At 37.3% G+C, this 16,062-nt stretch overlaps 2 protein-coding genes across 3 annotated transcripts; one reads left to right on the top strand and one right to left on the bottom strand.

The window, feature by feature from the left end:
* Positions 1-6,590, bottom strand: LOC135627030 (filament-like plant protein 3). 2 transcript variants are annotated; one of them, XM_065132971.1, is made up of 4 exons: positions 5,744-6,590; positions 3,783-3,978; positions 675-2,581; positions 1-480 (listed from the first exon to the last, which is right to left on the bottom strand). In XM_065132971.1, the coding sequence occupies exons 1-4, from the start codon at positions 5,846-5,848 to the stop codon at positions 283-285; spliced, it is 2,406 nt and encodes an 801-aa protein (XP_064989043.1). In that variant the 5' UTR covers positions 5,849-6,590; the 3' UTR covers positions 1-282. The 2 variants fall into 2 exon arrangements, with proteins under 2 accessions (XP_064989043.1, XP_064989042.1); XM_065132970.1 differs by having other exon boundaries at positions 3,783-3,981.
* Positions 6,591-13,022: 6,432 nt separating this feature from the next.
* Positions 13,023-16,062, top strand: LOC135627340 (cytochrome b-c1 complex subunit 8-like). The gene is made up of 2 exons (XM_065133407.1): positions 13,023-13,259; positions 15,790-16,062. The coding sequence occupies exons 1-2, from the start codon at positions 13,090-13,092 to the stop codon at positions 15,836-15,838; spliced, it is 219 nt and encodes a 72-aa protein (XP_064989479.1). The 5' UTR covers positions 13,023-13,089; the 3' UTR covers positions 15,839-16,062.

Below are 16,062 nucleotides of genomic sequence, written 5' to 3' on the forward strand. Positions count from 1 at the left end.
GAATACAAATTGCAAATCACACCATTGATTCAGCTAGATGGAATCATACAAAAGAGTAGCAGTAACACTATAATCTTCATATAGTTTCCTCTATTTTGCTGCTCAACACAGAAGTCAAGTTCGTCGAGCAATTTCTATTACATACATGGTCAACACATACTCCACAAAAATTGTTTTTCTCCCACCTCAGTAATGTACAATTTCACTGGTTTCTATGAGTATTTTTTTTTCTACTTGGATATATGGAATTTATGGGATGTCCAGCCAGGAGGATGAAGATGACTATGGGAAGCTGTTCTCTTTACTAGGATCCAATATCCTAGAATCCGCTCTAATACCCAATAGATCTGCATTCGACCCTGGCTCTGTTTCAAGCATGAGATCATCAAAATTTGCCAAAGATTTCAACCGCTGGTTAAGAGAGGCTATTGTCTTCTGGCACTCGGCAAAATTCCCAGCAGCAAGAGCAATATTTTTCTCCTGTGAACAAATCAATAATGCTCAGCAAACAATCAAGAAAAGCGAGAAACTTAAATGAAACAAAGTTTGCACCTCGTTTACAACAAAAGAGTTGTCAAAAGGATTTTTAGGTGACACGACATGACCAAGGAACCAGGCATCAAGACTAAGCTGAAAGGACGAAATTAAAGAAAAGAAAAAGCAACTGCAGTTACCTGTCTAGCCTTCAACACTCTACTTGAGCTTGTAGATCTATGCGATTCAGCTGCTTGCTGTTTGCTTGTCAGTTCATGCTCCAACTGGTGGTACTTTCTTGCAAAATCTGCTGATAATGCCCTCTCCTCTTCAACTTGTTTTTCTAATATGATCAACTTCTCCTGTAGGATCCCGACTTCCACATGTGCCAACTCAAGTTGCACCACCAATTCCTTTCTCTTTGCCTCTACAGCCTCTATATTAGCCGCGAGTTCTGATGACAATGCTCTCTCCTCCTCAACTTTTCCTTCCAATATATTCACCTTCCCGTGTAACTTGCCTACTTCTAATTGTTTTCCAGTAAGTTGAGACTCCAGTTCCTTTTTCTTTGCATTTATGGCCTCCATACTTTGACACCTGGCTAAAAGTTCTACTGAAAATGTCTCTCCCTCCTCAAGTTTCATCTCAAGTGAATTAACCTTCTGCTGTAGTTCATGTATTGCCAAATTTGCTGACTCAAGCTGACACTCCAATTCCTCTTTCTTTCCCTTCATCACTTCCATTTTCCAACACCTAGATGCCAGTTCCGTGGACAAAGCTTTCTCTTCTTCAAGTTTTCCTTCTAGCAAACTAATCCTTCCTTTTAACTCTGCAACTTCACCATATGCCAACTCAAGCTGAAGTTCTATTTCCTTCCTGTTAGATTCTGTTACCTCTATATTTTGGCACCTCACTTTCAATATGGCAGACAACTCCTCCTCTGCTGCAAATTTCCTATCTAATATGTTTATTCTCTCATGTAACTTAGCATTTTCTATATTTGCTGATTCAAGTTGAATTTCCAGGTCATTTTTCTTTCCCTCAGCTGCTTCTAGTTCTATCTCAAGATCATGTTTTTCCCCATTAACCAAATTGAGCTGCCTTTGCAACTCAACCAACTTACCTTCAGTTGCTACCAGCTGATCGCATGTATCCTTCAGTTGATTGTTCGTTACAGCTAAAGACATTTCCATTTCAACTTTTACAGTTGTCATCTTCTCAACCCTCTCTTGCAACTCAGCCATACGCAGATGGACGGTATCAAGTTGTTTTCTTGAACAGCTGTCTCTGTTGGAAGCATGGTCCAAATCATCATCATGCTCAGTGCTAGAATTTCCATGGTCAGCCTCGGGCAATGCAACAAGCCTTTCCATCTCAAGAAAATCATCCATTAGGTCAATTTCTACGGAAGTGGCGAAACATTTCGTGCTAGATTTTTCCATCTTGAACTGATCAAGCTCTGTGATTAGAGCTGATACCCATGAATCTGAACAACTTTGCTCATTATCCAGACTTAACAACTGTTCACCTGCATCTGACTGGCTATCAGTGACAGATTCAACATAATGTGAGTTAGAAATGACCTTGTGCTCATTAGCTAATGATAATTTACGTGCTGCAGTTCGCAACCTACGGCACTCAGCTTCAAGCCTGGCCACTTTCCTTATGCTATCCAAATGTTGTTTGCTAGTTGCTTCTGCTGTTCTGGTGCTGAGCTCCAAATCTATTGTCTGCATTTGAAGATTCCCAGTAAGCGTATCAAGTTCAACTTTAAGAGCAGAATTTTCTTCCTCAAGAATTTCAATCTTTGTGCGAAGCCTGTAGTCAAAAGAGGTGGTAGTTTCAGCTTTAGCTTCCATCTTGGCTTGAAGCTCAGTAAGCTGGATTTCGAGCTCCAATTTTTCAGACTCCCATTCATGGGTATTTTTGGTGATGGCATCGTGGACCTTCTGTTCTTGATCTTCTCTTGTCTGCCGTAACTGCCTGACGCATTCCTTGAGGGCAGCATCAAGATGAACAACTCTATCTTCAAGGGATGAGTTCTCCCTTGATGCAGCTTCAAGATGCTGTTTCAGAGATGAAATCTCCTTTTCTGCATTTTCCCAGCCTGGCAAGAAAGTTGAATAATTCCATCATGTAACTGGCAATCCAGTAGCATGAAATAATTATGTGAATATTCACATAAGTGAACAATGACCAAGCCTGAGATGCCTTACATGTTAAGAAGTCCTATTGAACTATTTCTGTACTATATTATTTGTCCTTAGTTCTTGTTTATTGACAGCTACATGTTAGCTTTTAGCAACTTCACAGAACATAAGTGATGATTGAAAAATGAGGCCATATTTTGTGCCATATATCTGTCAATATGGTTGAATTCTTGAAAAGAAATCCAAAACAAGTTTTAGGTATCGTCAAACTAATTGAAAAGAGAGTAACAAGAAAAATGAACATATAAAAGTTTTAAGGTTTACAGGCAATAGTACAAGAGGAAATAATGAAACAAGTTAATTTCTTTCAATGCAGATAGTTATTCTGTCTTCCATTGAAACACATCAACTTCTATTTACTCCTCTAATATAGATTTCTTCTTCTTTCCAGACCATGCTCCATGTAGTGTCAAATATGCTGTCATATCCATATTTAAGTGCAGAAGATTTGGAATTGAACATGTCTAACACCAGATAAACAAATAGCACCAAAGCATCCACATTAGTGATTTAGAACTTAATATTTTTTAAAAAACATTGGTACAGGTTGTAGTGATTAATCATAGATAAGCTATCACAGTGTTAAAATATAGCAGAACAATAGGAGGATTGAAAAACCTACACGTGAGTTATAGAAAGGTTACACTAAAGCGTGTCAGATATTAGAAAGTACTGAAAATGTATGTCAATGATATGGCAATATACTGGTAGCCTTATCATCAAGAGCCATACTAAATTCTGCAAGTAATCAGAATCGTCAGAGATATTGAATCACTCTGCATGCTATCAGAAAAAAAGAGCTGTATTTTACATTCATTTAGACTGAGTGTGCCTTCAATAGATCAGCAGCAAAAAAAAAAAAAAAACATAATTCTATCTGGAATGGACCTTAAAGAAGGATACTAAATGAAACAAGTAATTACTCACTTAAATCACAAACCTGCTCGAAACCTATCCTTCTGGAAAATTTATGGAGTATATTAGAGTTGAAGCTTCAAATTCACGTATAAATGTCAAATATCCCCTTGTTTCAAAGCACTACAAAATTATGGTGCTTGAACAAGGATCCTTCAGAAAAGTTTGAACAAGGCAGTTTACCTAAAACAGCTTCTTCTGCAATTTTTCCATGTTGCTTCACCAAATCTTCTTTAGCACTAACATTCAGAAGAGCAGCTGATAGTTTCTCATTCAAAAGCTTTATAGTTTCATTGTCCTCATGGCTGACATCCTTTGACGAAACCTCTGGTGATTGAACATGATTTGGAGAAGAATTAATTGAAGTCTTCAGTACCTCCTGCTATAAAATAAATGAATTGAGTTATTTAGATGGGTTTATAATAATTATTGCAAAAAGGTAAAATACGTAGAGAATGCCTCTTGTAATGTAAAGCAGCTTTGTGCTTCCAGAAGCACATTCCCCAGCCTATTTGATGGATTATCTCAATAAGTGTCATGGAAATAGTAGCAATAAATATGGATAGAAAATAATGATAGCACAAGGGGAGAAAATTGCAGTTCCAGACTGTCTGATCATAAAATTGTCGGTTATGCTTACAGAGACAAAAGTGTGAACGTTCTGTATTAAGTATGTTGCCGTGCCGCAAACTAAACGATACAATACTATCTCATGATCAAACACCAACAGGGCTAAAATTTTTCGGCATGTAAGACTCAGAAAAACTGATAGTCAAAATAATAATGACATACTCTTCCAAGAATGATCCTGATAAACTAATGAAAGAATATGGACGTCAGCAGTCAGACTTCTTAAAGAGAAACCTATGATAAGCAGAAGCTTATAAATGTTGTCAGTCCTTCACATGGTCCAAGTATGTGTAGGCTTAGCTGCCATAATTTCGATACATATTCTAAATCTTTTTTAAAATTTTACCTAAAAGATTTTGGTCAGAAGTAGAATTTCCTGTGCATTATTGGAAATCTAGGACCTGTCAAGTCCACATCCTTAGGAGGTAATCTGGGTTTTCAACTACATTTAGCAATGGAAGTTTTCTAAAATCAGGGATGATAAAGCTGTTTGCTTAATTAAGTGAATTTGATCACCGTAAAGGAGGTGCATATCATGGCCATAAATTTTTGTTCATCACCAATAATTTATGGTTGCTAAGAGAAAACATATCCAAAAAGTTGGTAGCAGAAAAGACATGGATGTTCAATATTAGAAAAAAGAAAATGATAAGTGCAAGCAATCACGAGAAACTAGGGGCTGATCATGGATAAAACGTATGAAACTGCTTAAAATGACTTCAGCATGGATAAACAAGATGTGGAAGTGCACTTATAAAACAAGGTGAGATACTTTTGATCACATAACGCTTCATCTATGATTTTACGACAGATATTCAACACCAAAATCATGCTACGCAAAAATATTCTGATGAAATGTTAAAAATATTTTTCGATAATCTGATGGAAAATTTATAAAAATAAACAGCCTAGAAAAATGGAAACATACTATTTGAAATATCGAGAAATAAACTGATACAATTAGTATCATTAGATGGCAACATATTTTCTTCATTAAGACGAGAATATCAACCAGCAGAGAAAAGGGAAAGCTTTACAGCATAAATTTGCACCAAATACAAAATGAGGCTGATATTAAATTGGAAAATTAAGCCATGAGCAACAAGGAAAGTAAGACGATGGTGCCCGTTTAGCGTATTAAAATGAAACTAAAAGAAGCTCTCTCAAAGGCCAGGGAAGTCACAGCTAGGAATGACATCAAGATGGAGAACGGAAACGAGTCCGCAAAAATTGCTGTTGTGGAACGTTTCAGCCAGAGCTCAGAAAAGTCTTAGTTAACGGTTGATGATAACACTGGCAGTTCAAACCGCATATCATGGAAGAAGACGACATAATTATCCGACGCTGGTGCTTCTGGTTCTGCAAGCATCGTCTTTTGCCAGGCACGATCACTACGAACCCTCACTCATGTTTTGACTTTCCCAATCACAGGTTCCTCCGCCATGCCTATAGATAAGATTCGAGAACCAAGAGAAAGATTTCTACTCACCTACAGGACAGGGTGACGAACAAACCTGTTCTCCGGAGTGCATCTCCGAAGAGACCGATCCCGAGCTCTCGGTCTCGCCAGGGCTCTTGTCCGACGGCTTCCGCCTCCACAGCCAACTCCGGCGGTCCATCTCTCGACTTGAAGAATCCAACTGGGTTCCCAGATCATCACCGCCGAGATCCCAAACGATCAAACGCCTTCAAACAAGCAAGGCAGGACCCCCCATCCCACGAATTCATGGATGACCAAAACCATTCTCCAAAGAACTCCGCAGCGAAGAAAGCTAACAGATCAAAAGACATTCAGCAAATCAACCCCCAGCATCAGGAGACCCGTAAAGAGAGCGATCTGAGGGTCAAGATCCCGACCCGGTGAGACGCAAACGCTAATCAGAGAAAACTAAGGTAACACATCGAAAAGAAGAGAGAAAGAAGCGGAGTTGGGGCGTTGAAACGGTGAGACAGTGGAAGAGTGGGCTGGGTTGTCAACACGGGCATGCAGAGAGGTGGAAGGCATTTTGAATTGAAGATCACTCTTTTGTGCCCTCACTCATTTTCTAGGGTTGAATGATTCAGCGTCCAGATTATACAATAGAAAGATAATCGATCTTAGTATAGGATCATGAGAGGGGAAAAGGGGAGGGGTCTTCTTAATCGGGTGGTCGAGAGGAGACAAAAGGTGGGATCAAATCAAGGCTTTTTGCTGGGCGCCGCTGCTCAGTGACTGCTGCTTCGTGGAGGAGAAGGCGGACGCCGGTTCGCTGTCATCCGAGAACGGGCGTCGGCGTAATTCCCGCCCCAGGTGGGGGTCGGTGTCTGTGTTCCTCATAAAGCACCACGCTCAAAATATCCCCCCTCCTTTGTTACAGAAGGTTTGATACTTTTGAACGCAACAGCCTCTCTCTCTCTCACTCTCTCTCTTTCTCTCTCTCTCTAGTCGATTATAATTCTTTAATATTTGCAAAAGAAAAAAAAATCCATTAGAAATTTCATTTACTTGTTAGAAAATGATGAATATGCCCTTTAAATTTTCGATTTTTGTGTGCAAATAAATCCCCACGGCAAATTAGCTGTTAAAAATATATAATAATAATAATAATAATAGAAAATAAAAATGCTTATCTAGTCTGATGGGTAAAGATTATCACAAAATAATAGGATCAAAATTCACATTCATCACTTATTATAAATTTAAAAAAAATCATAATACTCTTTTCATATCAAACATTATAACCCCATATATCATTTTTCATAAATCAAGGATTTAAAGAACAAAATTATACCCCCAAAAAAAAGGATAACTTATTTTACCAATTTATTTTTTTATTAGATAATATTTTATTATTACTTTTATGTAGTTTTAATACTTTATTAGTTAAAATAGAAGCTTTGTTACACGTAACACTGAACCACATCATCTTCCTCTTCCTTGTAAAATAAGATTTGTGAGCTCAAGAAAAAGACATGAAATACATCTCTAATAGTTTTTATTCCTTCCATGGATGTTAGAATTGCCTTTCAGGGCTTAGGCTTAGGATTAGGGTTTGTCGTGTAACACCCAAGTCTATCAATCCCCCTCCCCTATCGCTTGTGTTCTACGTTAAAACCACCACCCGAGAAAATTGAGTTCTTCCTGGAAAATGTCATCACAACTTTGGTGGGGAGGATAGGTTGAGGGAAAATAGTGCAAGTAGTGTAGCTTACTCCTCCTCTTATGTCTTGTCTTCTGTCCACCAAATCCTTCCCCACATGCAAATGGCTAAATCGAATCATAAATCCAACATAAGAAATATTCTCGATTGACTTCTTTGCTATTTTATTTTATTGCATGATTGATGGTAGGATTGAGAAACTAAGAATCACGTTCGCTTTGGAATTTATAGTTAGTTTTAACACAAGCATAAGACTAGCAATCGGAGAATAAGCCAACTCCACCTCGGAGTAGGTAGATCATCAATAGTATGACACCATAAATTAGGGTTTATAATACATTTGTAAGGGTACGATTTTGACCAATTTTTGCGAGAATGATGGAGAAACATGCAATATTGTTGGACGATAAAAAATTATAATGCTCAAATTATTTGAGGACCATTGTGTTAGATCTAATTTTGTATAATAATAATAATAATAATAATAATAATAACAATGTCAATAATAATTGTTGTTATTGAGATATGTAGAATATTATATGCTCAATTAAATTTAAAGTATTTAAATTTTTATTTATAATTTTTGTTAAAATTTTATATTTTTTTTATCTTTCTTTATATCACTAACGTTAATTATTTCATCTCTTACTATCACATTCAAATTCAAAGGTCTCGTAATAATTTTCTCATATTTGAATATCTATCGAAGCGACATTTAATTGTTTATAAATAAAAATATTTTTTATATACAAAATAGTTATATTAAAAGTAACCATACCTTTTATTATTTTTAATAAAAATATTTTGAAAATAAATAAAATATTATGTCTATTATCAAAATATAAAGCTTGTTTGTTTATTTTAGAAGGATGGTAGAGTATTTAAATCTAATTCGATGAATCTATTAGAAAAGAAACTTAATTATCCTATACATTGTTGAAGAGATAGAATAAAAAGATGCAACGGAAGATTATATTTAATAGGGTCATCACAAGAAGGTGTATGGACGTTTGACTAAATTAATATACAACCTTTAGAATGTGTCACGCAATCCCTATAAATAGATAGACATTTATGATTTCAGATCTATGGAGAAATTATAGTTATGGATAATATATAATTATATGAGGATTCTTTTATGTATTATTATATCCCCACCATCTCTCCATCGATCATCACTCTTTTCCATGTCCTCTTTTATTTTTACTAAATTGGTATCAGAACTACATTAAGATTACGAGTTATGTTAAAATTCAATTTCCTTATGTCACTAGAGTGTTAGGAAAATTAAAAAAATAGAACAAATTAAATTGAAAATCTTATTTGTCAAAGGCATGATGGAGCTCAACCATTGGCTTGACATTATCAACCTAACCTAATTTAATGGAGCGCTCTCTTGAAAAGAAAATTAAGCTTGAGAGAAAAAAAAATAGAAAATAAATTTAATTATCTTATACATTATATTAAGAAAAAACACCATGAAAATGTCAAATAAGATATTAAAAAAAAGCTCCATCAATATGAACCTTTATATACACGATCATTATAATATATTCCATGATTATTTAAATAGAGGTTCATAATATCAATTATAATTAGAGAGAGAATACACGATGTGTTTAGGAACACAATATTTGATATTTGATAAAAAAAAAATTTAACTGCATCTAACCTTTCATGAGAAATCCTCAAATATTAATGTTATCTCAGGATATCATTAGCATTTCAATATTGATTTAATAGGGGAGGAGCTTCACGAGTGGACGTAAACCTCTGACTATTTGTACCTCCATCATATATCGTCGTCTACCTCACTTCCTCTCTACTAAGGATGACGATAGGGTGGGAAGGGTCATGAGTGGACATAAGTCTCTGGCTACTTGCACCTCCATCGTACATTGTCGTCTACATCATCTCCTCTCTACTAAGGACGACGACAGGGTGTTGGGGGAGGGGGTCACAAGTGGACATAAGCCTTTGGCTACTTGCACCTTTATCTTACATCGTCATCTACCTCACCTTATCTCTATTAAAAATGATGACAAAGTGGGGGGGGGGGGGGTCACAAGTGGTCGTAAGTCTTTAGCTACTTACACTTCCATGTATGGGTTAGCTTGCGTACTTGATCATGCCCATAGTCGTCTTCACGTATGAGCCCACTCATCCTCTGTTCACTACTCCTATTCTAACTTTCTCTATTGCTCGCATTCTAACAAGCATTGCTCGCATTCTTACAAGCATTGTCGGGTTGATGTCCTCCTACTATATATATATATATAGTAAAAATAAAAAATTAAAAACTTATACGCAAGTTTAAAGTTTCACAAACAAAATAAGTCAATTCAATTTCTCTATCAGCCTTCTCGTTTGATGCCTTCATCCATCCAATTGCTTCCATGCACGATAGCGATCGATGACATGCATACGCCACCAAACTCTTCTAACATTACCAATCCAATCCAAATACTAACCATAATCATGCCATCTAATCTCCTTAATTAGTACCTTTAAACTAGGAACAAACTTGATGTGTTACGCCTCCTAGGGTTAATATAATCATAAATTGTTTGCTTTCCAATTCTTGATGGCCGCCATCGCACCTATATCACTGTTGATAAACTTCGATGTTGCATGCCATTAGATCTTAACTATATTGTCATTAGGATTGTATATGCTATTGTACTTAACAAATCATATGCTCGTCGGCCATACCTACCAAAGGATGATGATATGTATGGAAGAAGAACATGACACGGAATCAACTTGTGTTCTTCATTCAATTGGGTGCTTCTGTTTATTACGTATATTAAATCCTTAATTTCATGTTCAGTAAGTTCACATGAATAAAAAATTCGAATACATTTGACTAAGTGTCATGTAATCTCAGCCAATGTTGCCGATTCGATAAGCAGGATAAGAACATCTTAGCAGCTTAGCATGACCGTGCAAGCTTAGTTGAATTAGCTTCTTTAGATAAGGGGCTCTATATAAAGCAGATGCCTTTCACCCTTTTTACATATATGTTTCACTTATATTTAAAATGATATATACAAAAGTTATTAATGCTTTCCTTGGATAAATGGGTTATAATAGCCCCATACTTTCCCTTTCTGTATGAATCCTATGGACACGTTATATACCATGCATTTATCATCAACGTTTAATATGAAAGAGAGAGAGAGAGAGAGAGAGAGAATAAAGACAAGCAAACAATTATTTCATATATTATATGAAAAATGGGGCACATGATTTCATTCATTCACATCACTAGTTTATGTGGTGGTTCGGGCATGCATCTCTCTCAGAACCAGTAGCAACTGGCACCATAAAGACTTGCTGTCCTTGCAAGCCACAGAAGCATGGCTTCCCCACCCTTTGCGTGTGTGTGGTGGGGAGGGGGTTGCCTCTTTGCTCGATCATGTTCTTTGCATTCAAATGTTTCCCCCACTGCCTCTTGGATTGAAATGGATGTTTTGGTGGTATGTTCTGCGTGGTATCGTCCGGGGGTGAATGCTGTCCTCTCTCTCTCTTTCTCCCTCTCTCAGTACCATCTCATTTTTAGATATCAATGTCGATGTACTAGTGTCTTTGTTCTTGTCACGCTTCATGCAACTTGCATCCAATGATAGGGAGATAGGATCGAATGGGTTACCTTTTTACTACTTATAATGGTGACGATTAAACTGCACTTCTTGTGGATAATCTCTGTGTTTATGTGGATAACATTGTGAGGAAGAGAGTGCTGATATCACGTTATGGAAACTCCGAAACCCCCCCCAAGAAAAATGTATTATGTAGGATCATTACACCATGATGATGCATTCATCCTAAACACAAGAAAGTGAGACTAATTATGTTATAATGATGACAAGATATTAGGTCCTAAAACTATCCAAGAACTTAAGACCTAATTGTTTTTCTTTTCATTGATCAGATGCGCTTTTTCTAGCATAAAAATATCTTTATAATGCCAAGTGATCAAAGCCACTCTTTATCTCTTAGCTTATGGGTCATGGTGCCCTATATCGAACCAAGTCACTGAGAAGGTTCGTCTGCTAACAGGAGCCTTGAGGCCACCTAAACTTTTGAGTTCTCACCTGTGTCCATGGCGGATGAACGTAACTGGGACCTGCGGGCACATGAAAAGTCATATCCTGCATCCTAACAGTGGATATGTAAGCCACTCAGGTTACAAAGATGAAAAGAGTCGAGTGACAAGAAAGGAAGTCCATCATTTTACACTGCTGGGCATGAGCCATTGTTGATGAGAAGCCTCACAAACAGCAGCACTCGTGAGTTGGCCGGCCGGAGATCCATAAGCTTCTACTTGCATCACTAATTTGAATGACTTTAGGAGATATGCACCAGATTTTTCTGCCTTGAATTATATTTTTGATCACTAAGTTGAATGACACTCTTTGCTGCAACTAAACCGAAGAGAGAGAGAGAGAGAGAGAGAGAGAGAGAGAGAGAATTACAAAAACAATATTCCAAAACTCCTTGCTATCTTCTTCACCCAATACTCTCCCTCCCTATAAATCAAATTAAGAATCATCGACTTGTCCAGATGTTCTCATTTTTATAGGCAATTATTTGGCCTGCTGAGTAGAGTAGTCCATTCTGCTTCCGTGTCTGACTTCAGCAGAGCACATTGCAGATCAGCACAGCACAGAGCTTCTGAAAGGTTAGATCATCTTGTCTCCACCTCCCCTCATTTGTGATAATGCTCCATATGTCGAAGCAAAATAAAGAGGTAGTTCGCAATAAATGCTCAGAATCTTTTTTGTCAGCCCCCCTCACCGATATCTTTCCATATTTCTTGGCTTCTTATTTGTATCCAGTTCGAAGGATTCACCAATTCTTGCGTTCATATTACATTAGAATTTTGCAGTCCAATCTTGTATGACATACGGAAAGATGAAAGAAGACACAAGTGTCAAATCCCCGAAAGCTGGCCAAGATCATGAGAAGTCTGCCACTGCTACAGCAGTGTCAGAAACCAGTGGACAAACTCCCCTCAGAAAAAGAGGAATCATTAATAGTCCGGAGCAGCAGATGAACAGGAAGAGAACCAGAACATGGGGAAGCCTTCATGTACAAAGCTCAGTAGAGTCTAGCGTGTGATGTCATGTTCTCGAATGCTCTGGCAAGCATTCAAGCAGCATTGACCAAAAGCCATTCTGGGGAAAAGAAAGATTGCAGTGGCACTCAATCAGCTTGGTACATTCCCTGCGTTTACATCAAACGATAGTTGAAGGTTTAGACACTAAGATCTGCAGTTTCCCAGCTCAACAGATGCAAAAGAAAGTTACCATCGATGAAAGCATTGAGATCTGCATGGGGCATTGAACCTGTACAAACTAAACAGACAGGAAAGGAACTGGACAAAACTCGACAGATTGTTTCTCAAGTCAACACATTTTTTGTTATTGCAGTGTTTGATTTGGTAAAGAGCTCAGAAGCCAAACAATTACCAAGGCACAAGCGAGTGTGATATTTCAGACCACCTGCGACGCGCAGGAGCTGCGAATCTGCTTTGGTTTCCGAACCATATCAGGTTAGCATTTATTATTATTGGGCCTTACCGGATCGGTTCATTGGGCTGGGTCGGACTGGTCCATGAACCGGTTGTCATCGTTATTAAGATTTGTTGGCGAGCTTCGATAGAAAAGTGAGCGGCGGCGCGCCGGCTTGGAAGGGGAGAGAAGAAGAGGAGAAAGATGGGGAAGACGCCGGTGAGGATGAAGGCGGTGGTGTACGCGCTGTCACCGTTCCAGCAGAAGGTGATGCCCGGGCTGTGGAAGGATCTCCCCGGCAAGATCCACCACAAGGTCTCCGAGAACTGGCTCAGTGCTACCCTATTGCTTACCCCCGTTATCGGCACCTACTCGTACGTCTCTCTTCTCTTCCCCCTCCATTTTTTTTCTTATTCCGTTGATGATGCCTTGGAGGAAATGGCGCAAAATTTCAGCTTTGTTCCACATTTGATTGAATTGGGAGGCGTCAAATTAGGTTTTGGTGGCTTCCCTTTCCGAAGTAAAGACGACAGATTTGGTTGGGCTTCCATGTTGTAGATTGCTTTTGTCTTATGCCTACCCTTTAGATTTACCGAAAAACACCTAAATTTACTTCAGGGTTGAAGGATATTATCTGTTAACCTGATTTGCAGCTGGAATCTTTTGTATTTTTTCCGATCTTCTATTTCACCTTCTACTTTATTGACTTCGCCGTTAAACTTGTGGATTACTCAGAGTATCAGAACCGGAGAGTTCTCAGCCTTCTGGCTTACAGGCCTATATGTGACTGTCATATCACTTTCATAAGTGATACCTATTTCAATCGAGTCTTGAGCGATCTGAAGTGGTATCTCAGTCTGCATGAGTTATTTGAAACGCATGAACAATATGCTCTTCATTATTGGAATAACACCTACGGGCTGTAAGTAAATTCCCGAGGACTGTCGGTTTCGAAATATTAGTTGTTGTCACAGGTAGTCATCTCGTCAACCCTCGGTTCATCACTTGGGCATCAGGACCATGTTGTGCACACATGTTTGTGTTTTTGAATACATTTGTTCATTTTTCAGCATATCATGTATTTATGCATGCATTATATGCATTTGTATACTGTGTTAAAATAATATTGATGTCTATGATATTTAGGAGTTTGTATTATGAATTGTTTTAAGGGAAATTATTTCTTGTTTCTCTAATGTTCAAAAGAATGGAGAAAATTTTTATCCAGTGGAAAGGAAATACCGGAGAGCTATATTTGTAGGAGAGCTTTTTCTTGATATATTCATCAAATGGCTCAAGTAGCTACTAACCTGTTGGTAAAACAACACTTGGTTTGCTTTCAAGAGTAGAAGTATGAAATCTGATATAAACCAAGGATCCTGTGTCTGTAAAGATAGGAATCCTGAACTCCCAGTGGCAGATTTTCATTTATTACCTTTTCTTTAAGTGAACTTTTATCAGAATATCTTGATTTCCTGCATCGTTGGAACTTGTAATGGTCATAATCAATTTTAGTCGATGAAGAGGTAGATGTGGTGAAGGGAAGAAACATGTTAAAACAAGTAAATAAACAAGCTAGAGACAGGAGATAACAATGGCTAACTAACTAGCCAAGAACGTTTGCAAAATTATTATGAAGAATTCACATAAAATTACTTTGTTTTATGTTAACTCAATATAGAACGACATATTTCCAGATACAAAGACTTGTTAGATGTCTCCAAATTCATGCTATTTTGACAACTCCCTCTCAACTAAAGTTGATTCATAGCTAATCAAATTATTCTCTCTAACATATAATGCAAAATCTGTTATGTAACCATTTCCATCAATAAGAGTATTTACATCACTTGTGAAGGTGGGCTTCAGAACTCTTTCTAGTTTCACATAACATATTATCTTTAAAATAAACTTGTTTGCATTACTAGAAAGAAAATTGTAGTGAAAATGAGACAAAATTAATCAGAAAATAGTGTATGAGAGGACTTCTCATCATACCTGTAACAGAAATAGTGCTTTATGTTAAGAATTCAACTCAAAAGAGGAATGATCAACTAAGCTATGTAAACCTTAAAGATAAACAGGGTTCACTTGCTATTTAGAGATCCTAGATAATTTATTCATTGTTTTCCCTGAAATAAAATTAAAATGGAGTAAGATTGCAAATAAGTTGAAGCAACATCTGAATGACTGTGAAGTGTGAACCGTGAGTGTCTTTAACTTCTTAAAAGCATTTGAGTTTGATCTCATGCCATGAAGTATGGTTAAATATCTCACAGAAAATTTTCCAGTATTACCAAGATGAGGAATCCAACATTCCAATGAAAATTTATGCCCAAAAAAGCAAAGATTCCTATTGGAACATAGTGTTGTACTTAAGTAGCCTGAAGTAGGTAATCGAGGAAAATACTAGTGAACATGGGTATATGAGTCGATTTGCCGACACATCTTGCTCCATTAAACAGATCTCTTCACTTCTTCCGGAAAACGATTCTTCTCTGCCAATTGAAGGCATAAAAAATCTTGAAATATGGTATTACACATTGTTAAAAGTTGCCTGGGCTAGCAATATAGAACCAATCCTCCAGGAACTCATGTCTTATTGATAAATTTGGTTTAATATTTCTTTCAGCCTTGTCAGTTAGGAGTTGCTGTTCAATTGCCGACCTTCTATGGGGGTGCCACAGTATGTCTAGGTTAAGAGAGCGGATATGTTCAAAACATTTGCTAAGATGTGGTCCTACAATGTGATCTGCCCATATGCTATGTTTCTAAAATGGGAGATTAGATAAAAAGCGTATTCTTTTTTGCATAATATAACTATTCTACATATATGCTTTCAGTATATTATGTCTCTTTTGTCATGTTCAAATTTTTGTGTCAACCTCATATTTGTTGGTGCAGTTATGCTCTGAACTCTAAGGAGAAGGAGAAGCTGGAACGCAGGTACTAAGGACGAGATGGTTTTTGGTTCATTTGTTCAGAAAGGAGTTCTGAAATTTATTTTGCAGTATCTTGAGTTGTCGTCTTTTTAAACAGAAAACTCACCTGGTGTTGCAGAACTTATATTGGTTTTGTTTAAAATAATCGAGAATGTGAATTCATTATACTAGTATATTGTTACAGTTTCTGATATAACTATGGGGTTCTGCAATATACTAAGCTTTCTTCTTTTGA

The sequence above is a fragment of the Musa acuminata genome, chromosome BXJ2-11 (assembly GCF_036884655.1).
Source record: "Musa acuminata AAA Group cultivar baxijiao chromosome BXJ2-11, Cavendish_Baxijiao_AAA, whole genome shotgun sequence".
Taxonomy (NCBI): domain Eukaryota; kingdom Viridiplantae; phylum Streptophyta; class Magnoliopsida; order Zingiberales; family Musaceae; genus Musa; species Musa acuminata.